We start from the raw sequence: 24,166 nt of genomic DNA, 5'->3' as shown, positions 1-24,166 counted from the left end.
TTACAAATAACTTCAGACAGTGCACTGTTAAGATAACTTTCATTTCGGGGGAGTATATATTGAATTAGAGCCAGTAAACTTTGACGTCTACAAGGCATGTGGCTGCGATGGAGCGTACAGGTTGGTTATAATCTATTTAATTAATGTATACCTATTGTGGTAACCCTGTAGGTGTCTAAATAAGTCGTTTATCAAGTTTTTTTGTTAGTCACTCGATTGTACTATGACAGTTTATCCGTCATTTTTTGTTACATAAACATCACAGTTTGAATTTTAAGGGTTTTTTTTTACTGTCTAAAATTCAAACCTGGATTCCCTGGAGGAAATTTTAAAATGTTTCGACTGGATTCATTTAGCTGATGTAGGGGTCATCGGTCATCTTAAATACAAGGTGGGTTTGGATTAACTTCCTCGTATAATTCACATGTAAATACTAATTTATATTTTCAATGACTTGGTGTTGAGGTTTTGTATTCGGAGTTTCCTTGTGCAGGTTATCTTCACAAGCTTCCGTATTTACGAATCTAAAGTGCAATTGTTTCGTCATATTGTTGGTACAATGTTTACATCGATGGTGACAGGTAACACATTATAAATAACTTGTTATTACAAATGCCATAGTAATGTGCATGTTAAGACTATCATGTATATATGGTCATAATATTTTATTATTAAACATGTCGACTGAAAATTTAACTTTGTTTCTGACGGTGATATTTATTTATAATATTTGATAAGTCATTTTTAGAATTTGTAGCTGTTGCTGTTTTTGTAGTAAATGTTGTTGTAATCTCTCTCTCCTCTTCATTACAATGTCTGTATCATGAACCATCAGATCTGAAACCCTCCTCAAACCAATCACTAATCAATTTATTTGTAATTCCAGTCAAGGAAAAATTAATATCTGTTACCGAAAAATGTCACCTAGTAAAATAATATTACTCTACTGTCTCTCAAAAGGAGCGGTCTTTAAAACCTTTTTTCATCACCAAGTGCAACTAGCCGATTTAGATATTCCTCTACGACATTCTTTGTGTTTATTGTAAAAATTCTAACCCATTTTCCGACTGAAACTGTATTAACGGGTCATGGATAATAGGATTTAAATAGTTTTGTATTTGATATCTTGAAAGATGATACAGAGAGACTTTTTTATGTCGTCCTATCACAAATTTGTGAACTGTGTATAAAATAAAATAGGATGCGACAGGGTGACCTAGGAATTTGTTGACATGTGCATGGTTAGATATTCTTTTGTTGGTATCTGTTCTGATTAACGTGAGTTTTTTTTATATTATTCTTAAAAAACATAGTTATCTTTCCTTGTTTGGTTCTACAGATAAGTTTCACATATCATCATCGTCATTATCATCATCTTATTCTTCTTCCTCCTGTTAAAAATTGCATTCCACCTCGTATAGTTTTGCAAACGTTCTTTGATTTCATATGATTCCTTTTTATTGTAATCTCTGCTGTATTGCGGATATATATTTTTTTAATTGATAGAAATTGTATTAGAAAACGATAACGTTTGAATGAAAAAAACTAGTTTACATTTTTTTCGAAGCCGATTGGGCTCAAAATTTGAATACTTTTTTTTTAATTTAAAACCATAGATGAACAACTGAAGGCGTTAGCTTTATAAATTATGATTGATTGTCAAGTTAACTCAAGATGAAACGTTAAGTATTTGACATTATCATATGAATTTAAATATGTAGACAACATTTATCATAGAAGAATTTGATAACTTGTGTAGAAAGATTCTTCGGGGTTACCTTTTAGCCCACCTCGCCATAGGCCATGTGAGCTATTACCATCATTTGGCGTCCGTCTTCGTCGTTAACAATTCTTCAAACATCCTCTGAAACTACTGAATGGATTCGGATGAAATATGTTAAAGTATCCTGTTCAAACTAACCGTTCGGATATTTGATCTGTTAAAAAACGCCGTTACTAAAAATATAACATAGGGGGTCAGGCAGCAATTTTTTGCATATACATGTATCTCCTAAACCATAATCAAATTCTGACTGGGTTAAAATGTTCACAATGATAAGATCTACCTGTGATGTAATTTTGGTGAATATCTGTTGACCAATGTTGCAGTTATTACCCGTTTTTGACGTTTTTGTTTTTTGGGTTTTTTTTGGGTTTTTTTTGCTGTTATTGATGTAATACTTTCAAAAATCTCCTCAGAAACTACTCTACAGAATTCAATGAAAGTTAGTATTATTGTTTTGGGGCATCCTTAACAAGATGAACGTTTGAATTTTTGATTGATGAAAAAAACATGGCCGCCGTTACTAAAAATAGAACAAAGGGGGTCGAAATACAGTTTTTTTGCAAAAAATTCAATAACCGTTGAATTTATCAAATTTCTGATATTGTTCACCATCAGAAGACGGACTTTTGCCATAATTTTTAGTGATTTGTTGCCTGTTGTAGGATTTATGTCCCCTGAAACATATTTTTTTGTCGTTTTAACGCGTACAACTCTCTGAAACCAACAAAATTTAATAAGTTGGTATAATTTTTCAAGGATTTCCCCCCACAAACTGATCATTTAAATTTTTTCATCAAGCAAAAAAAAACATGGCCGCCTTTACTAAAAATAGAACATAGGCGTCAAAGTGATGTTTTTTTTTTTGTCATTTTTTCCTCAGCTATAGAAGAATAATGAAAATGAAAGCTACCCATAAGATAAACATGATATTCTGAGTTGACAGGCAGTATTGAAATTATTTTTAGGCGGCCATTTTACGAGATGAGAACCTTTTTCACCGCACTATGAGGAACGGGGTAATTTCTGCGTATGACTATTTTTGTACGTTCCAAATGCTCATTGGTTGAATTGGTGGTCTGTAACCTGGAGGCTAGAAACCAGTAATTCCACTTCCCATAGGCTTCTATGCTAATTTCACAATATTCAATGGCTTCTCTGGACTTAACCTGCAGAGGACTATATATCAGCATGATTCTACATATGTCAGCTCACAATCCTCAGAATGGCATGTGGGGTTAGCAGACTTGCAGTGCAGTACTGGTCACCGGAAGTGAAGGGTCAATATATAGCATGGGAAATCCCAGTGTATTCACAAGATAGGGTTATATTTAGAAATCATTATGGAGATTAGGCTTCACATCACAAGAAGCAAAATGCACCTATAAAATGTACAGAAATGTTTTTCCTTTCAGAAACTGTTTAAATTTATTAAATAAGATGAGCACTATGAGGAACTGGGGTAATTTCTGCGTACGACTATTTTAGCGTACGTTCCAAATGCTCATTGGTTGAATTGGTGGTCTGTAATCTGGATCTGTCCGGAATTTGACCGATCCGATTTAAAATTATAGTTAAACTGGTTGATTTTTTTACCATTACTTATTTTCTTAGCTCCTCGCTTCGCGCCAAAAATTCTGGAAGCGTTGTTGTTCTAGGTGTCATACCACTATTTCTGGTCTCCATTACTTTCTATGTTAAATTCAGCTTTTTATAAGGCTCAATTTTTTTTTACAACAGTACAGATGGTGCTAGAGGGGTATCATTATGATGGTCACCCTTTCCTTAACTCTCATAAAAATACCAATATACCTTATGTGCCTTCTAAGAAAGAACGGTAAAGTGAAAGTGACAGATGCAGAAATCACTACTTTCGTTTTAAAATTTAGCCATATCAAGGGGCCTAGAGTTTTTGTTCAGAACTGTTTTACCCTACACTGAATAAAGAAAATGAAGTTTTTAGAGTATTGCTGATTCATTTAGAAAGTTTGTATACCTCTACTAAACAAGGAGAGTGATAGGGTGCAATATTGGGACTACTTCGTGTCATTACGAACTACTTTCTTGTATGTGCAAGCGACTGTTTTCCGAAATAGTCGTATTACACCTCTATTGCTATCCATCTAAAATTTTTAGCGCCACATGGTGGATAGAACTACTTTGATTCGCGTATGATTAGAATTCCGGCAAATTTTTCAAGAAGAAATTATCCTTTCTGCAACCGAGGTTATTTTTTACTGTTGCGGAAATGTCCGAGTAGTTCCGATTGGAAAGATTGTTCTGGGCGGCCATTTCCCGCTAATTCTTATACTTGTTTTGATTTCAACGATAATTGGTTTATATAGTAATTATGGTCTCCTGATATGAATAGTGATGGTGACAATTTTGGATAGCCGTGGTTTAACTTCATTTTATGTTCTTTTTCAGCTAATCTATACTGAGCTAATGCCCCCCTCCCACTCAGACCTGGTGGAATAACAGGGCATAGGGGACCCCTGCTCAATTTTTTCCCAGAGGTTCTAAAAACACTTTGAAGGCATTCAACATTTTACAGTGCCTTAGGAACTCTTTTGAACTAACAGCATTCATCAATATTATACTCTTTTCAGTAATTTTTTGTCAAACATGGCAACTTACTTAGTTAAAGGGCATTGTTTGTCAGGTGAGCGATTCGGGTTCTTCGAGAGCCTCTTGTTATTATTATATTCTAGTCATGAAAACTGTCATTAGACTAAGATCGCGCTTTACTAATGCCACAGATGTACTTTCAGTGTACTTATACATGTACAGCAGAAAAAAAAACTTGTTATTTATTATAACTACTCTAGTCACTTTTGAAGAATTTTTTTAAGTTCGAGGAAAATATTTCAAGAAAATGAAAGGCCTGTCTACCTATTTATTCAGATTTTAAAAATATTTGCATCTGCGTTTATCTTTTCAGAGTTTTATAGCAGACTGCTGTTAAAATCCTTGATTTAAATACACATAGCATCTTTTGCTAAGCAGTGCGTAAAATTTCATATTACAAACAGTCAATTTGTCATTCATAAACCATAAATTCTGGTCCAACAATACGTGGAAAGAATACAAATTTTTTATAAAATATTTAACAACGGTAAATAGTTTGTGAGTAGAATTGAATGAGTGTTAGCCTTTCTAGTTGATTTCAAGTCGATACGTGAAAAAAAATATTGAAAATTGTTTTAGGAATCTTTCTTCATATCGCATATTTTGTTAAATCGGAACTTAGTCTTGAGTGACTTTATACTTCCTTAATGCCTACTTCAGATTACAATGAAATGTGGAAGTACTAGTAGGATTATCCGAAACACCCCAACTGACACTAACGTAGTCAAATAGTTGCACAAAGAGTACACTTGCATATACATGTAATAAGGAAACAAGGAAAAATATACATGTAACTTGCAATGATTGAAAATTCCATGATGCACATAGTTCAGGTAAGAAAATTGAACTGCTGAAACGCAAGAGAAGTCAGTAGACTTAAACTAAATTTTATGGTACACCAAAGGTGTAAATATTATGTCAAGTGTGACAAGTTTGTCTTTTAATCATATGTACATGTATAAAATAATCCAGAGGTAAATAAATGTAAAATGTGTTCACATCATGCAAAAAGGACAGTATTTCATTTCTGGGTGCAGGTAGGCTGATATTGTTACAGTAACTATAGTCGTCGTTTGGTTGGTTTCCCATGTTACACTAGTAAGACTAACATTGATTATTTGAGTGGAGCTATTTACAAAAACCGGGAAAAAAATCTTTAAAAATATATATGTTGTTTTCCGAGTTGCTCATTTGATTTTTTTATTTTGTATGTATGATTTTAGTTACCTTATGTTCCTTGTCGTGTATGTCTGTTTTCCTTGTCTGGTCTTTTCCCCTGGATTACATTCTTTTTGATTACCGCTATAACCTTGGTTCCCTTGATTACTCTTGTATATACCAATCTGGTCATAGGGTATTACGATTTTATAAAATGAAGGGTTCTTAAAAAAACGAAATAGAAAGTATATAAATAGAATCTATGATCTCCCTTGTTCATTTTAAAAATTCACTTAAATTTTTACGTTTTAACAGAACCATAAGTTGGATAAATTAGGAGCATCAAAAATCGAAAGATCTTTTTTCAGTGAATTGTTGTTACAGGACCTGCCTTGTTTTCAGAAACAACTACTATTAAATTTAAAGCTATATACTTCTTTCACAATTGACCCGAATTCAGAGTTTTATGTGGTTTTGGTAATAGTCACACTTATTTGCAAGACTTTAAATGTACTGATCAAGTTACAAAATTAACTAAAAGCATTGTCATTGACTGGGATAACAGCATGTAGCCAGACATAACATGATCACAATTGAACTTCTCCGCTGTTTTGTTGACTTAAATCACCATCTCATCGTTCATAGTAAGAATAACCTACCCCTCCCTTTGATTACTAAAATGAGCAACATTGCACCACGACATACTAAAGTCCTAGATTCTAGTTATCAGATTGTCTAAACTATTAAAAAACCGACGTTGTGATTCAAATCACCTTCACAAGTTTAAAGTGTGTAATTAGATTTTTCTGGTGACCAAGAATTATTAAAATTATCCATATTTTTTTAAACGATTGCATGCATGTATCATTTCTATTTTAAAAATGAAGATTTCAGTGACTTTTACAAACGAAATTATCTTTTGGACTGCGGCCAATTCTTTTCCGATATTTAGCACAATCAACTCTTCCTTCATTTATATTTTTATTAAGTATTGGTCCCTGAAATACACTGTGAATAAAAAACCAAGCATCATGAGATGATGTACAAAAGATGTAAGTCTTATCCTCGAGGAAAGTGGGTCATTCAGACATAAAAAGTTAATGTGACAATTTAAATGGTCTATCACATCTTCAATGTATTATTTACTTGAGAAAATCGCCAGTAGCAATATTTAATAGGGCTTAATTATCACAATTCACAACAAAACGACCTTCAATTTGGTTTTAATACTATTATCTCCAATGTTCGGAAAACGAAATTACTTGATGACAACATGCCAGCACGACATGGGAAAACAATTTCTTTTCTAGTCTGTAGATACTTATACCACACCAATGACTAGTTTTGAACTCTCCGGAATAGTTAATCAATATGCATATTATGTTCATATATCTGTCGGTCATGAATTATTCACTGACCGTGCATCTGATATGTTATTCTTTCCACAGCGTTTTATACTGTAGAAGCATTGAATACATTAATACTTAACCCAAGATCACCGTTCTTAGAACACCTCTAAAGTTTAGGTGATCACCGTTCTTAGAACACCTCTAAAGTTTAGGTGAAAACACTCCTAAGCAGTTAGGATAAAAATGCATCTTTTCGTTCGATAAATTTGGTAGGTAAATGAAAATAAAATTTGAGCACGCTTTAAATGACCCATTACCTTTACGTTCAGTATTCAAATTAAAACATACAATACACATGTATAATAAATTATGTATAAAAATTCAAACATGAATGACTATGGCGGAGTTGTGTGGGTATGAAATATGAATGAAGTGTTACGACATGTTTTAGACGTAAAGACTGAATGCTTGGTTACACAAATTTTAATCCGGTTTAACACTTTTGAAGGATACACATGTATGGTTTGCACAGGGAATCGTCTGCAATGGTTACATTGATTATGTAATAAAGATAAATTCCAATGTAACCACGAACGTGTGATAGTTGTTCCAGTTGGATGGTTCTCTTGTTTCTGCGGGAAGCCATATTAAGACATTTTGTTCCAAGCAATTCTAAAATGTTGACTGTGATTATCATCTGGTTTTACTTCCGGGACAATGCTAACTGGTTCCTGAACTGCTTGGCACGTAGACAGAAGGTAAGGGTCGTCAAATTACTCTCACCACAAGTCTAAGCCTACACATGTACAACTTGAATGCACAGAAAGATGTACTCCATCGTTTGCAAAGCATACATATGCAGTAGTCCCCTATCCACATTTATTTCTTCGAGGTAGAAAGGATGTAAAAATGCAATGCAAACACATTTATGAAATGGGTTTGAAGTTTATTTTTGCAAAAGTGTTTTGTTGTTATTAACATATGAACTGTAAAACGCCAAAGTATTCCTTTAAAAGTGTTCTTATAATCTTTTTATAGTTGAAATTTAAACTTGCCTGCGTTGGTGGAACTTTTAATATATACCATTGAAGTAAGAATTAAGTGGTATTGATCAAATGTGTTTTCATGCATGTATGAATTAAAATATAACGTTTTATTAACGAACCTACATTGCCCTCGAGAATGTTGTAATGTCTCGGTTTTCTTTCACCGTTACATCCTGTGTTTCATTTAATGAAATGCATAGAGGAATACTTCATAATATAGAAAAAAAATTCTTGCAACTTGTTCATGATTATACTTTAATCCTTCAAATACATGTAATACTATGTTTAGATATTTAAGTTTTCTCGCCATTTAAATGTATAACACCCTGTAATCACCTTTTTTATTGTGACATAACGTCGCTGATCGGAGTGGTCCCTGATTTTCTACATGACCAGTAAAGCATACCACCGGTTTTTCGTTTGATCAGTCTTTATCCTACAACGTGCTGTAATCAGTGTTATTGTAAAATGTTTTAAGGATTACCTTTTATTCTGGTAAGAAATGTTTAAATAGAACATTTAAAGAAGTAATTGAAATCTAAATATAGTTGATCCAATTTAGCTTTTTGTAAGTTATGTCATTGTTTTTGAAATTAAGGACGCTTATGAATGTCAGCACCTAAACTATGCTTAATGCTAACTAAAAATTCTGCTGTCACAGTGGAGAATTAGTTCAACTAGCCAAATTAACGATTAATTTATCCGTACATGATGTCAATTATATGATAGTACTATTATAAATGAATTTTCTATAATAAACTTAGTGTTAACTGTAGGTTAATATCGATTGTTAAACTATAGCATATGTTGATGCCATTATAGTCAGTTCAACCCAATGATTTGGATTGTGTATTACCGTCTGTCTAAATTATAGGAGGTGATATGCAGTTGGAATTTGGGAAATATTTTTACCCTGAATGAAAAAAAAATAGAGGAAAAAGTATTTCACAGGGATATTTGAGTAACGAAGATAAAACATCCCTCCTTATTATCTCTGCATTCAAAGTTAAGGGATTCTATAGGAATCATTCTGTTTGTCCATTTATCCATTCTTTCGTTTGTCTACATGGTAAATGCAACTCGATGAGTTGATTCATAGGCATGTCAGATTGTTGTCGGATGCTTAAAAGGGGATATGATAAAGTGGAAACAGTTCAATTTTAGGAAGATTATATATTATACAAGAATACAAGTTTATTTGACAAATTAAGGGCTCCCGAGGAGTAAGTATTGTTTGTTGTCAAAGCCTGCAGGGGGATAATGAAACTTGAGGAATTGACATGACCGAATTCAAAGTGCATTGGGTATTCATCAGTGTTTCTTGTTTTATTTTTTTCTTGATGTTACTCTTATCAATAAGGGTGTTATGTAAACTTATGTAAACGACGAATGATATGAGACAACCCATATAAAAACCAATTGCAAACTATCGCATAATTTTTCCTAACGTATTTTAACTTAAATATATTTAAAAAACCGCAAATTTCTATAAGATATCAGATTAAATTTGTCTCACCACATGCGGCTAAAAGTACATTACTACTCGAAATATCCCAGTGATTTTCAATAACAAAATTCTAATGAAAAGGTGTGGTGCACAAATCAAACAGGTTTGGTAAACTTTTATGTTAAAACGCCAACATTCTTCGTTTGATCCAATTTATCAAACCACAAATCTTTCAAAATGTCCCATACAGTTACCTTATCAATATTTGCACATTTACAGAAAGCATTTGTTATCAAATACAGGTAGCAAGTTTGGCGACATGTATTTTTAGCCCACCTGGTCGAAGGCCATGTGAACTACTGCCATCACTTGGCGTCCGTTGTCATCGTCGTCTGTCGTCGTCGTTATCAATTTTTGAAAAATCTTCTCCTCTGACACTACTTGACCAATTGGAACCAAACTTGGTATGAATGTTCCTTGGGGTATCCTGCATAGAACTGATGTGGGTATTTTTGATCCGTGGAAAAAAACATGGCCGCTGTTACTAAAATAAAACACTGGAGTCAGACAGTAGTTTTTCGCATATATCTCCAAAACCGTTAGGTTTAGACCAAATTCTGATAGGGTGAAAGTGTTCAGAATAATGAGATCTATCTGTGGTGAAATTTTGTTTTAATCTTTTATTGCCTTTTTTCGACGTTTTTTTTCCCTATTTTTAATGTTATTTCTTTCAAAAATCTTCTCCTCTGACACTACTTGACCAATTGGGTACAAAGTTTGTATGAATGTTCCTTGGGGTATCCTGCATAGAACTGACATGGTGATTTTTGATCCGTGGAAAAACATGGCCGCCATTACTTAATATAGAACATAGAGGTCAGACAGAAGTTTTTCGCATATATCTCCAAAACCGTAAGGTTAAGCTAAATTCTTACAAATTTTGAAATGATCCTTTTTATAAGGCCTACAAAAGTCTACAGGGATCGAGGTTGTCAGACGACTCCTTGTAAGAGTTAATGCCCTTGAAAGGTAAAAATGACTTTTTTTACAGTTTTCAGCCAATATCTTGAATACTATGATAGACAGAAATTTTCAATTGCTGAAATAATCCTTACGATAAGTCCTTCCAAAGTCTTCTTGAGTCTAATTTGTTGGACAACTTGTTAAATTTATTGCCTAGATAGCAGAATTTAACAAGGTGAGCGATTCAGGCTCCTGGAAGCCTCTTGTTATGTTTTATCTAATATTCTAGGCATTGCATAGGCTTCAAAGCACGCAAATGGTCCATTCTTAAATCGTATTGATGTCTTACATTTATTTTGATGAATTAAAATACTACATTTAGTTACAAAACTTTTCAGTTCGGTTTTAGTGGTCGAAAAAAAAAACACGAAGCGGGACCCTGGTGCTTCTTTATCGAAGTAGTGCAGGACCAATAACACTTTGACCATATTTCACCTTTCATAACAACTCGACTTTAGCCCTACAACGACAGTCCTGATTTATCTCTTGGAAGAACATCAAGTTCACTTTCTTTTTCAATTTTTATTTGTTTCAGTAATTAATACAACTCATCAGAATATCGTATTATATAATGGAATTCAAATGCTTGGAATTTCCACTCATAATTTCTGCTCATGGTTTGATGGTAGAATTTTCTTGGTGGCTATTATTCCTGCTAGGGTTGCTGATGCTGTTAGTCCTATGCTACTGCATGTGTTGCAGAAAACGAACCTATGATAGGCCAGTTGTGATGGCATCAACAAATGTATGTAAAAACTTCGGTGTTGTGGGCTGCGCTTCTTTTCCTGTAACAAACAGCGTAGCTTTTATCACAGCCTGTAGCATTTTTTAGATATAGAGAGCACTTACCACCCTTTGACTAATATTTCGAATTTCTTTTAGTCGTGTTGCTATTTTGCCTGTGTTGCTTTCATGCCTTACTATAACTTTGCATCAACTTCTGGTAGGTTTTTGATTATATAACTCGTTTCGAGTTGGAATTTGTAGACGGATATGTCGATATTTTGTTTATCATCATCATCATCATCATCATCATCATTATATCAGTGTTCTTCTATATTAAACTTGAATGGACGAATGCCAGAAAAGGCTGCTATGTCCCTTTCCATAAATTTACCATGCGTATCTGATATCATTATTTATGAGGCACATTAATAAGAAATTCTCTTCAATAATGATAGAAAGTAAGGTACTATCTCTGAAATATTAAGGTTCTTAGAGTGTATAGAGTAGGGTGCATATAATTTACTTTAATAAATGGATGAACACACCTGCAAGCAAACATACAAGATTAGTAGGTCTAGATAAATTACATTCCCATGAATTATCAGATTTACCTTCATTTTTCTGTTCATATTAAGTGTAAAGTGATATTCAAACAATCTTTTGATATCCGTTCAAAAATTCAACAACCCATAATAGTTTATTTGCATTTTGCTGAATTATCAACGCGTTAAACGTGTATATGTTACAATTCAGTCAGAGTGGGGTATCGTAAAAGGTATGAGCATTTTACATATTGACTTCCCTGCCTTTTTATTTTAGCTTACTGTCTCTCACATGGCATGGTGAAACATTTGTACTCGGTTTAGCTAATATTAATCTTTTAGTTATTGTTGTATTTTTTTTCTTAATGCATTTTAGCTATTATGTATTAATTTGAACTTGACGTCTTCAGCACTGACTCACTCTAATAAGTACATTTGTTATGTTTAAATAATTATGTAGTTATGTTATATCTAAAAATCATTTTTGCATAGTTAAAAATGTTTACATAGTCAGGGCTCATTTTAATCATTACTTTATATAATTTCAGAAGAAAATGTCACAGGAAGACCTTCACAGCTGTTTAGATTGGCTGCTGAATGAACAGGTAAATCTTTGATGATATGTAAATAACATACCTTTTGTTGTCACATTTGTTTTAAATAGGATATTGACCCCTAGAAAACTTTGCAGTTGTATGACTTTTGACTTTCCCTCTAAAATTGGTTAATAATATTAAACACCGTTGACATGTAGTAACTTCACTTAAAAAATCAATACGAAATCACAAAAAATGTCTAAGACGCAACGAACAATGGAAAGGTATCACAAAACAATATGCAGCCGAATATCACTTCTCACACTTAAACCCCTTTTTGTTCCGTAAGTGACGAAGTAAGAATACATTAACAACCACAGATGATTATATGGACCCCTTAGATAACCTCCGCTCACTCCATTTATAAAACTCAATCCAGGTAAGCTTACACCTCCCAGTTACGTACTAATTGGTCACCGAAAATAAAATAAATGAAACATTATATGTCGCTTTTTTAAACTCAAGTAAGCAAGATTTTCTTTTTTCTTTTTTTCACTTTTTGCATATAAAATATTGAAACGCCGAATATTGAGACAAATGGGCATGGACAGATACTTGTAGACTTGTTGACTGTCTATATATAGTAATGGCGACAGGAACATGTTCATGTGACTGTCATTGTCGCATACGAAGTACGTACTCCTATGCCTCTTCTAAATATCATGAAAAGTGACAACTATGAGCGGTTTTTTTTCTCTTGGTAAATACAAATTTTATATTTTCTGTTTAGTTAGACAACATTTATACTAGTATATAATGGTGGCTGGTGACCAATTACTTAATAAGTCACCAAAACTCTACGATCGAAACCTAAAATATTTTGGAATTAAAGACTAATTCAATAGATAATTGTATAAATGATGCCTATAATCATCGCTAACTTCAAATAAAGTCTCTTTTTGTCTGCCAAAATTTTCAATACTGACATGAATCATTTTACGATGGCAGAGGATACGCAGCTTTGTTTGCATCATTACAAAGTTTTACCATCTGTTGTTTGGGGAACGAGAGGTATGATAATGGTATATGTTTATACATGTATTCTTTAATTGTCAAATCCCAAAAATGAAAAAAGCACATGTACTTCCAACAGACGACACAAAAACTACTAAAAAAACTAACGAACGAAACGGATGAAGGAAAAATGCCGTTTCCGGAAAATAAAAAAATGAAGAGAAATCGAATTCAACTCGTGTATATAATAAAAGACTAGAAAGTGAGAGAAAGATCATTTATTCAATATTTGATTTCTTTCAAGAACATATTACTTAATAATGAATAACCATATGAATAAATGACATTATATGATGCAAAGGTGGGGCTATATACATACATACTCACACATAATGTACATATATATGAACACTTGCAAGGGCAAGCCACGTTTATCCCTTGCGAAACCAGAATTAAAACAATACGGAGAAAAATTAGTGGAGCAAGCCATGTTGTCCTCAAGAAGTATGTATGAAAAGCAGAATGAAAATACAATATGTACAAAATAGCAAAAATGTCAGGGCAAGCCATGTTGATCCCTAACTCAAAACCTAAAAAGATTACATTAATCCATGTAGAGTAAGCCATGTTGTCGTCTACTAAAAATTGCGCAATCTGATATAATGTTGCAAAGCATTTGATTTTTTGAATCACTGATAACGGTACACTTCTTATTGCCGCGGAAGTTGAGGCCCCAATTCTATAACTATGTCCTTTATAATAATCCGCGTCCAAACCAATCGCTAATAAAAAAAAATTGAGTTGTTGGTAAAAATAGAATGCTGAAACGGGTTTGTGATCTTGTAATTGAAATAGAGGACCATTTTTATACCAATATTAGATAGTCTGACAGAGAAGATACTGAACAAACAGCATTGATTTTATCCATAGCCAAAAACAACGTTTTCGGCTGAGCGTTACAATGTTTGAATATCTACAAAAGTCTACATGATTAAAAGTTGTAGGACGACTCCTTGTTAGAGTAAATGAAGACGAAAAATGAGATTAACTAATATCTTAAAACAAACTATAGATAAAACCACTTTCGATTGATGAATAGATCCTTATGATAAGGCCCTCTAAAGGCTTCATTGGGTCAAAGTTGTCAGATAACTCCTTGTCAGAGATATTGCCATTGAAAGGCGAAAAGTGAACCAGGTGGGCGATTCAGGCTCCTGTGAATCCCTTGTGTCTAAAGTCTCCAATAAGCAGTAGTACGTGTCAGCGACATCATTTTGCTCTTAGGTAATCTAATTGACAGAACCTTTTGCTAATGAAATCCATAGAATCTGTAACAATGACCAAAAATTGTAATTATATTGAAAATAAGATTATTAGGTATTATGACTTTTATTTGCCCCAAATGTAGATGACAAAATACAAAACCGTCCTAAAATATAATTGTATGTATTACAGGGAGAATTACAGACAGCGTCATTTGGACTGTCAAAAGATGGTGTACGCTCCGCAGCTCGACATCAAAATCTAAAACTGCAGCATATAAATAATTATAATGAGACTATATCAAAAGTCGTCTCTAAGCACGTAAGTAATCAACCTACATCTCCCTGTTGGGTTCTCTGTTTAACGTACTTTTAGTTTAAGTAAACTTTGATTTTACAAATTTTAATTTGCGCACTCTTTTGCAGTCGTATCAATATAAACACGTTTAATAGATAATAAAATGACCCCATGGCTAATGTGCTGTAGCGAAACACATTAGTAGGGATGGTTTTACTACATCTACTCAGCCATCTTTCTGATACTTTCATTAGAAATAGTTACATACCGCCATTCTTTATTAAAAACGAATATCATACAAAAATCACTATCTGAACATTCAAACATTCATATAACCGTTATACACGAACACTCTGCAAACGCTTTTTAAAGATAAAGATAAAACCTACCAAGTATACAATAACATAAAGTTAACCTGTTCTAATATTTTTTTTTTCAAATTTACAGCAATTGTCCCCTGATGAAACAAAAGAACTTTCGGAAGCATACGGATCTTTGAAGGTAAGTTACAGAACATCGCTGTTATCCTAGCAACACTGGTGTATTCAGTCGAACTAGATAATTCAATAAAAATAATGTCAACTTACTACTATATGTCTTAATTTATTTGTTGAAACATTTTAGTTTCTAATTTAAGTGCTGATCATTAGAAAGTTTTGAGTTGGAAAAAAAACCCCGTGGCATACTGAAAATGGTTAAGTCGGAAACTATAGATATTTGAGGCTTGAATAGAGATAAAGATTAATATTCGATAGGACTAAGCCAGCTCTAGCCAGCTCTAGCCAGCTCTATATATTGTTGTATGCTACAAATATCTTGTCACACAAGTCACTATTTAGAATTAGAAATGCGAAAATCCACCGTACATATTCATACTCTCTAAAATCAGAAACCTTTCACTACAACCTCTGTATGGTCTTTTTAAAATGTTTTTCTTTAGGCTGTGGCCACCAAAAGATCTTCGTGTATGGAGGTGATGGCAGGGATTTCTTCATTGGAGGACGAAATAGAGGTCTGTATACCAGACTGAAACAATGACTTTTATAATGTTCTTAGTCGAATGACTTTTGATAGTGGAAGCTAGTCACCGTGGCTTCTTAATAGACACATTAAAGTAATTACTATATCCGAAATGAAGCTGGAACTAATCCTATGACAGTTGTGATAATTCACTGTTTTATTTTAGTGACCTGGGCACAGTTTCATAAAGAATCTCGATTTTAGATTTTTCTCAAACCCTCGCACTTAAAAATGAAGACTTTCTATGAAACCCAAGCCAGATGTTTGTAACGTTTACTGTATAAACTGAATGTTTTCATGTCCGTTTCCTTTCAGTCTCTATCAAGTGAGTTTGACGCAAGAGCAGTGCATTTGGTAAACCTAGGGTATAATAACAGGGAAACCAGTAATACATTACAGAGCAACGAGAGCATGGCTAGAACTGCTCAGGTTTGTAATTCACAAAATGTTCAACCTGTTGATGATGATACTTGAGAAAAGTATTTTTGTTTTAATTCTAACCGCTTTGGAACTATTAGTACATAGTTTTAATAATGACCATGGCATTACATCTGTCCTGTAAACATAGGAGGAATATGATTCATCTTGCGCCTCCGGATACATTTTATTTTAAAATTAGTAGTTTTCAAAAGAAAACAATTACCTGAAATTTCAGGCTTTCACAAAATGCATACCTTTTAGCTGTGAAGATAGGGTGTGTTAGTTTTCAATAACCACATCACATTTATAAAATGGACTGCGAACAAAGTTATCTCCGTTTAGTGATTACTTGGGATGGTAGAGAAAATCCTTTTTTCGTATATGCTTTATTATATACCCCATGTTTTACTTTACAGAACTGTGTGGTTGGAGTTAGGAACAACTGGAGATGGATTGACACTGTTCTCCAGTGTTCCCAAGTACATCTACAGAATGCAGCTGCCTATCACCAGGTCAGCTCACTAAATACACTATCGCCATGGAAACAATCATATATTTTTCATTGATTCCTTTGTGGGTTGTTAGGAATCGATGTAGAAACACAGAAACGTGCTATATACTGACAAACTTGTTCCAAGATATATTTGTAATCGCCTTTTTTTTTTTGCTTTTTGCTTCTAACTTTATATTTACAACATACATGTATGCAGGAAGAAACTTAATCAATGAAATCATCTTTATGACCAAGAATTTAAAAATCTACAGGTTAGTGTGGAAGTTATATGACTTATGATAAGTGATAGGAGTTGGAAAATGGAAGACGAAATTTTACATTTTTTTTTTATAGTTTTATGCTTCTATCATGAACACTATAACAGACAGAATAACACTTTCAGTTAATGGGTCGGTTTTTGATCTGCAGATGTCCTCATTTTAGTCAAACTTGTAGATCTGTAATTTTAAGCAGTTTTTGCTGTCCCTTGATCTTTTTTAAATATGTTAACATTCCCGGTGGGTCCATTGAATTTTGTATAACAAAATTTTCATTAGAGAGCAAGTGCTTTTAAATTGTAAAATAAGTCTCTGATATTCTCTGGTTAGCAATTCGGGGTTCCTGGAATCTAGTTTACCATTTGATGTCATCATTAAGGAAGTTATCAACGAAGCATATGGAATTTTTCAAACATTTAATGGAATTTTGTTTTTATACGGATTTCACAAAATGGAGAATTCTTAAGTTAATATCGAAAAATTAAAAGAGACTATGATACAACAATAACGATGATATACTTTCATTTGTGCTATCTCATCAAAGTCCAATGCTTATCTTTCTTTCTTCAGAATAACAGATCTATAACATTCGACCAACAATTAAGATAACTGTTTGCATTATTTGTAACCACATTACCGTTTACCAGATAAAAATATATGGAACTTGTATAATTTTAAACTTAGCATTCTAATCTTGAATTTTCTTTTAGTTTTTCTACGAGGTTGAAGAAGTAGAATACTGGATGAACACAACTCTATCAAGAATTCACCTAACTTTCGATCGGTCAAAATTAAAGGGCGATTCTTCAGACATTCTCTTGATCCAAGGAGAAATGAAGGTATGCTTTTTTTTTTAGAAAAAAAGATAGTTTCATACATGTACCGAAAAAGATGGAAGTGATTTTTGTCTTCTTTTATCAAGTTTGGGGGACACCGGAGAAAGTCGCTTGTAGACTTCATTGAATTATTGCTTCATCAACACATGATACGGTTTTTTTTTTTGTTTTTTGTTTTTGTTTTTGATTTTGTTTGTTTGTTTTTTTTTCTTAATTTTTCGTGTCGGTAGATTCACATCAGTTATTTGTTGACAAAGTTTGTAGTAACTTGTTTTATTATCATTTACCTTGTTGGACTTCTGTTGTAGGATCAGTTATTAGCCTACCTGCAATGGCAAAGTAAAGTTGACCGACTGTTTGACCGTGCTAGAGACGTCGTTCCTGTTCATATTCGTGTAGAACAGATAGATGGGTCCAAACCTGTTATTGCATTGACAGATTACAGAACTTCTGAAGTATGAAAGATATAGTATGATTCATGAAAAATCTGGAATCAGTTGTGGCATAAATAGAAAATGCAACAGCGGTTGAGGACTATTCTTTTTCAAAACGAATATATCGTTTGTCAGTTGATAATTGCATAATTATAGCAGTAGGTTTATTTTTATTAAAATAAGAAAGGTCTACAGAAAATACCGATAAACCATGTATTTAATCCCCCCAAAATACCAAAAATCTACTTTATAAACGATGCTATTAAACCTCTGAGTTAGTAATATTAAATGTCATATAATGAAATAATACCACCACAGTGTGAACTTCAATTATGTATCATTTTAACCCATTTTATTCATGAATAAAATAGTTTTTGCTATAATCAACTGTAATTGTGCCTACCAAGTTGACTAAGTATATCTGCCCCAATGAAGTTTTTTTTATTACTATCTGATGTTAAAATTTACAGATTCAGTTCACTGAAGGAGAAACTCTTACTTTATTAGACAACAGCAAGAAAGACAAATGGAAGGTATATAAACTTGTACAGTAATAGTCGCTTCCATCAATATAGAATATTTATTAAGATTATTTTTTTCATACTTCATTACAAATAGGATAGCAGCCTACTCATTAATAAAGGGATGGGGGGGGGGCACTGACTGGTCAAAGAAGGGACCGACTTCATTGATTTCAAGTGATTTTCTTTATGTGAACTGTAATTTTCCAGAATAAGGCCCCTTAAATCACCTTATGTTATCGGGCACAGAAATAGAACTTCGTTTGAGTGGTACTCAAACCAAGTCAAATATCATCTCCTTATTAATTTGAATTTAGATTTTTATTATTCTAAAGCTACTTGGGAGATGAATTACAATCCACACGTGTACTACTTTCCATTAAAAACAAATCATATAGTTTAATTCTACTTCAAAGGTTTAAAAGTCGTTAAAATGAAAATAAGGGCATTAACAGTAAAATGCAATGTCAAATTTCGAAAGTCATTGAATTAAAACTAGACAACGAAAATGTAAGGCGGAAGAATTAACACAATTGAAACTGAAATAAAGAAACCAATTCTAAAATTAAATATGCAAAAATATCTGGATTTTTAAACAGGTGTAATGGTAGGGTAAGCGTCATCTGCTTAAAAAAAACCAAATCCCTCGTGCCATATCCTGTATTGTACAAAACGGTTTAATGTGCCTGATTGTTATAGAACGGGTTAATGTGCCCGATTGTTACAGGACATTTGTGAATATACTGCATAATTTAGGAGACGCAGACGTAGTTCACTTGATTTTTTTTCTTTTTATATAGTAACTATCCATCTCATATCTTTGAACATACAAGTCTGTTGTTAATACATTATATTTGTACAGAATAATGTAAAAATCAAGTTCATATTTTATATCTGTTTTAGGTTCAAACAGAGAAAGGGCAAACGGCTATGGTTCCCGCAGTATTACTGTTATTACCGTCTCCATGTGGACGTGCAGTTGATGCTGCAATAAAGTATGCCTTATGAAAGTTATTATCGGTGTTATTTTCTTATTGGAATCCCTTTATCTCTATCATTAAATCCAATAAGGTACCCATTCTAGTAATGTTTTTGTGCATCTTGTGTCTTTATTTCTGAATTAGTATGTTTTGGGTTTTGGTTTTACATATATGTGGTCAAATGGAAAGTATATGTGCACACTTGAAATGGCGCTGTGGGATAATTCTTTTGTGAACTATTCTTTAAGTTACTCTACTTCATAGTAGAATTCAACTACAATTACCTCTGTCAGCCCAACCCCTTTCAAATTCAAATGGTCATCCCCTAAACATCTACTCAACCAAAATGTATTGACGCTTATATTTTTGAAAACCATGTCTACAGACCATTTTGAAGGGTTTCAAGCCAGAAATCTCTTACTGTCTTCTTTTCATGCTATTCTTAATATCACAATTAATTAAGGGAAAGTATATAAAATAATGAAGAATTAAATATGAGATGTAAAATCGGTAACTATTTCCTTCAGATTGAGAGTTCAGCTGTTGTCTCTATGGACGGCTAGCACTAAACGACTAGGATTCCAGATGATCGCATTTATGACAATAATCTTCAGAGACTGGACCGAAGTAGAGGTATTTACCTAACGTTTTCTTTTATGAAATTTTAAGATTGCAATTCAATGTAAACACAACCGTAACACTATAGAATTATGTACCTTAATCAAACTGTTCTATTATCCTCACTAAACAGGGAATGTTTACAAGGCGAATGTTGCTTTTTTGTTGATCAAAACAAATCAAGAACAAATAAACTAAACAACATTACCTTACCAACTCGACAACATTACCTTACCAACTCGACAACATTACCTTACTAACTCACTGAGAGAAACAAAACTTATTTCTTGATAGATTCGAGCATTGCAATCAATGAACCCAAAGGATAAGACAGAACTTTTGAGTATACTTGACAACATTGAAGAAGCTTTAATGAAGAACTGGACAGAGTATGGGGACTTCAAACTTCTCCAAGAACGAATGTCTCAGCTTAGAATGATTCTAGAGGAACCTAGGGATTCAAAAGGAGAAGGTATTCATTTTCACCAAATAAATGTTTACTTGTTATGAATAAATTGTTATAACTTGAATTTAACGTGTAATGTATTTATTTCAAGGGAATAAATAAGTAACATGAAAAAGAAATATAGAAAATAGAATTTTTTGTCAGGCAAAGCAGTTTGAGTAAAATAAAATTAGATTCCCATTCGAAAACATGCATATATATATATACAGCGCTAAACACAAAATAAATATTCAGCCATAAATGAATTTATATTTATGATATAATAAATGAATATATGTATATAGGTTGAAAGTGCTAAGATGTTCAGTTTTAACAACTATTTGGTAATTAAAGTAAAAGTTTGATTTTATTTTTGGCAAGTCGGATGTTAATTGTATAATTATGGTTATTTTGTCTTTCAAATAAATGGACATCAACAATAGAACTATTAATAGAAAGTGTACAGTTAGTAGTATTTACATATAAATATGTATGATAAATGCTTTCACACTCAAACTATCGCTTCTGCAGTCTCAAAAAATTCTATACCATTATGCTCCTGCAAGGAGATAATTAGTAGAGAAGTACAAAAATGACAAAATGAAAATGAAGCCCCAGCACAGAATAGATGTTATTTGAAATATCTCGGTCAACATAGTTCTTCATCAACTATATGCGTGTTCTTTGTTGGGTTAATAAAAAGAAATACATAAAAATAGATGAAACGTCTCCTATTCAGATGTTCAGCAAGTTCTACGTGATCAAAGGAGTCATTTTATTATTATAAACCCCAACAAATAAACAAACATTATTAGTCTGCTATGTAACAAAAGAAGTGTATAATCAATGATTTTATTTGTTTTTGTCCCTTTTTGCAGACTCTGAGCTATCAACTACTGTAGTAATTCAAGTCAGGTCGCTGGAAGATCTCCTTAATAATTACAAAGTAATAAATAGATTATATAAGAATGAGACGCATTATATAAGTACAATGTAACTGTACAGAGCTACCTTTTTCTAAAAAAAAATACATTACATAAAATATACATCTTATTAAATTGTCAAACCTATCTTTACACGAGATGGTTTATATCACCAGAGGCGTGACAGTCATATCAACCTTAGTTTGGCTCAATCAGTATGGCGTCGCCACGTTTTATTATATTTTTGTTTTATATTTCTCTAATGTACTAACTAACAGGGCAACTCGAGTTCTTTTTTTTTTTAATTCTAAACACATGTTTTCTATAGCAACTCAAATCTTTTTTCTTGTTCTTCTGGTAACATTTGATCGAACATTGATAAAATAATACCCTTTTATTATGTTATTGGCGGATTTTGTTTAAAGATTCAAAATACATTTTGTACATTTGATATACGCTGAAAAAAAAAAAACAACTCAGATTGGTTAAAATTGCACTAATCGAAGTGATCATACCCACACTGTAAACATGTCCTGATTTCTTCTATATTGTTAATAGGATTTCTGGGCATATTGGGAAACATACAAGATGATTGTAGAACTCCTTCAACAGCCAAAATATCTACTGGTTTGTGACAAATGGGAAGAATTAAAGTATATCACTACAGCACATTTCGTCAAGTAAGAATTCGACATTTAACTTTTTCCTTTCTTGATTTTATTAATTTTTTTTTAACATTCGGCCACGCTTCGAGTAAAGCTGTTTTAAGAATTAAACTGAATTCTGTCATTTAAATGAGAACTTAATCGTAAATTTAGCAATTTTTTTCATAAGATTAAATTTTTTTGACATAGTGTTTGTTCAGCTTGTTTGAAGCAAATGTTTTGCTGTCTTCATAACTTAGATTTTATATATCATTTCAGATTTTGGAACACGGCCCTAGACCTTCAAATTGGTCAATATGCTACATCAGAATATCAACTAGATCAGTATTCCATATCAGACCAAAGTATTACACTGTCTGAAACCCCATCTGAACCATTTCCTCCACGTGAGTTCAAAAAAACTCCGGATGAGAAAGACTCAAATGAAGTTGAAGAAATTATCCAGGAAACCGTAACAAAAACTCAGCAGGCAGTCCAGGAATCAGCTGCAGAAGAAGTAGATGAGTACCAAATATCTGAAGATATTTACGAAACAAGAGAGGAAACTACTACAGATCAGATTTATTCCAGTGTCGAGGAAGAAACTAGTGTCCTTATCATCAAATCAGTTGTAGACACAAGAACTAACTCGTTAATAACAGTTCAAGAGGCTGTTCATCAAGGAATTCTCGACCAGGTTGAGGGAACCTATGTTAATCCAGCCACAAAGGAGGTTATGAAGCTCCTCGATGCTCAAAATGAAGGACTTGTGATTATGCAAACCCAATCTCGGAAACGCATCAGAAGACAAGATCAGTCGTATGGTCTTATTACCATTAAAACAACCAAAGAGAATAGGCCTTACACGGTTAAAGCTGTAATTGATCCACATGATGATGATATAACATTAACTGTTGCCGATGCGGTCAAACGGGGAATTGTCGATACTAAATCAGGCACATACAAAATGGACAATGGTGACGTCATTTCTATTCCAGACGCCATTGAAAGTGGTCTTGTAGTGGCCGAGTTTACAGATGGACCTGATGCAAACCACGACGCAGAAACAGTGACGAAAACTTATGCTGTGCATGGTGTCATTGACCAAAAGAGAAAAAAGAAAGTTTCATTTACCGATGCATTGACACGACGTTTATTAGACCGAGATGACGGACAATACATCAACAATGTAACAAGAGAGAAAGTTCCGATTAGTGAAGCTATTATGAGGGGATTCATTAAAGCAAGATTAGTAAAAGATCCATCAAAACTAGATATTAATCCCAATAATAACATTGTTATCGAGAAATTCTCAAATGCAAAAGACAAAATAATGAAGGCAGTTAAAATCTCTAAAGCATTCAAGGCTGCAGGTACTAGTGAAAAATAACTTCTTAATTCATCTCTTATATCTCTGATTATACCTTCATAATTCTTTTACAATAGAAAAATACACAATAAGTTACGATGTTGTTGAGAATATAATTTATAAGCTATTTTGTATTTTATATTTTTTGTAATTTACTTTTATTGTTTGGAGTACATTTTATAGGAAAAAATATACGTCTGACGCTTTTACGTCTTGCTAGATTATTATTTTGTAGTAGCAGCCGCATAATATATATTATGTTGTGTCTTAACATTTATACATGATTTATTTGCAGTAAATGTTTTTTTACTATTATTATTTTTCTGTTTGACTTTTCTTGTATACATCTCAATTTAAATCAATGAATCAATAA

General features: G+C 32.9%; 1 protein-coding gene across 10 annotated transcripts; it reads left to right on the top strand.

Annotated features, from left to right (window-relative positions):
- On the top strand, positions 1–24,108 carry LOC148624590 (uncharacterized). 10 transcript variants are annotated; one of them, XM_088567304.1, is made up of 18 exons: positions 5,100–5,244; positions 7,427–7,676; positions 10,970–11,179; positions 12,251–12,307; positions 14,708–14,836; positions 15,260–15,313; positions 15,753–15,824; positions 16,148–16,261; positions 16,669–16,764; positions 17,734–17,862; positions 18,168–18,314; positions 18,764–18,826; positions 19,718–19,809; positions 20,322–20,427; positions 20,707–20,884; positions 21,736–21,803; positions 22,339–22,460; positions 22,704–24,108. In XM_088567304.1, the coding sequence occupies exons 3-18, from the start codon at positions 11,006–11,008 to the stop codon at positions 23,812–23,814; spliced, it is 2,712 nt and encodes a 903-aa protein (XP_088423430.1). In that variant the 5' UTR covers positions 5,100–5,244; positions 7,427–7,676; positions 10,970–11,005; the 3' UTR covers positions 23,815–24,108. The 10 variants fall into 10 exon arrangements, with proteins under 10 accessions (XP_088423437.1, XP_088423439.1, XP_088423432.1 ...); XM_088567306.1 differs by lacking the exon at positions 7,427–7,676 and having other exon boundaries at positions 5,094–5,244; XM_088567308.1 differs by lacking the exon at positions 10,970–11,179.
- The last annotated feature ends 58 nt before the right edge of the window (positions 24,109–24,166 follow it).

Source organism: Perna viridis, chromosome 2 (assembly GCF_037379345.1).
Source record: "Perna viridis isolate PV_CMFRI_1.1 ecotype Kerala chromosome 2, ASM3737934v1, whole genome shotgun sequence".
NCBI lineage: Eukaryota > Metazoa > Mollusca > Bivalvia > Mytilida > Mytilidae > Perna > Perna viridis.
Note: the sequence above shows the minus strand (reverse complement) of the source record. Positions and strands in the feature narration are given on the sequence as shown.

Excerpts from the sequence above, each read along its gene's own strand:
- LOC148624590 (XM_088567306.1), top strand. The coding sequence starts at position 11,006 with ATGGAATTCAAATGCTTGGAATTTCCACTCATAATTTCTGCTCATGGT. Across the intron at positions 15,825-16,147 it reads CATTGGAGGACGAAATAGAG|TCTCTATCAAGTGAGTTTGA; the intron begins GTCTGTATACCA and ends GTTTCCTTTCAG. Across the intron at positions 17,863-18,167 it reads TGATCCAAGGAGAAATGAAG|GATCAGTTATTAGCCTACCT; the intron begins GTATGCTTTTTT and ends CTTCTGTTGTAG.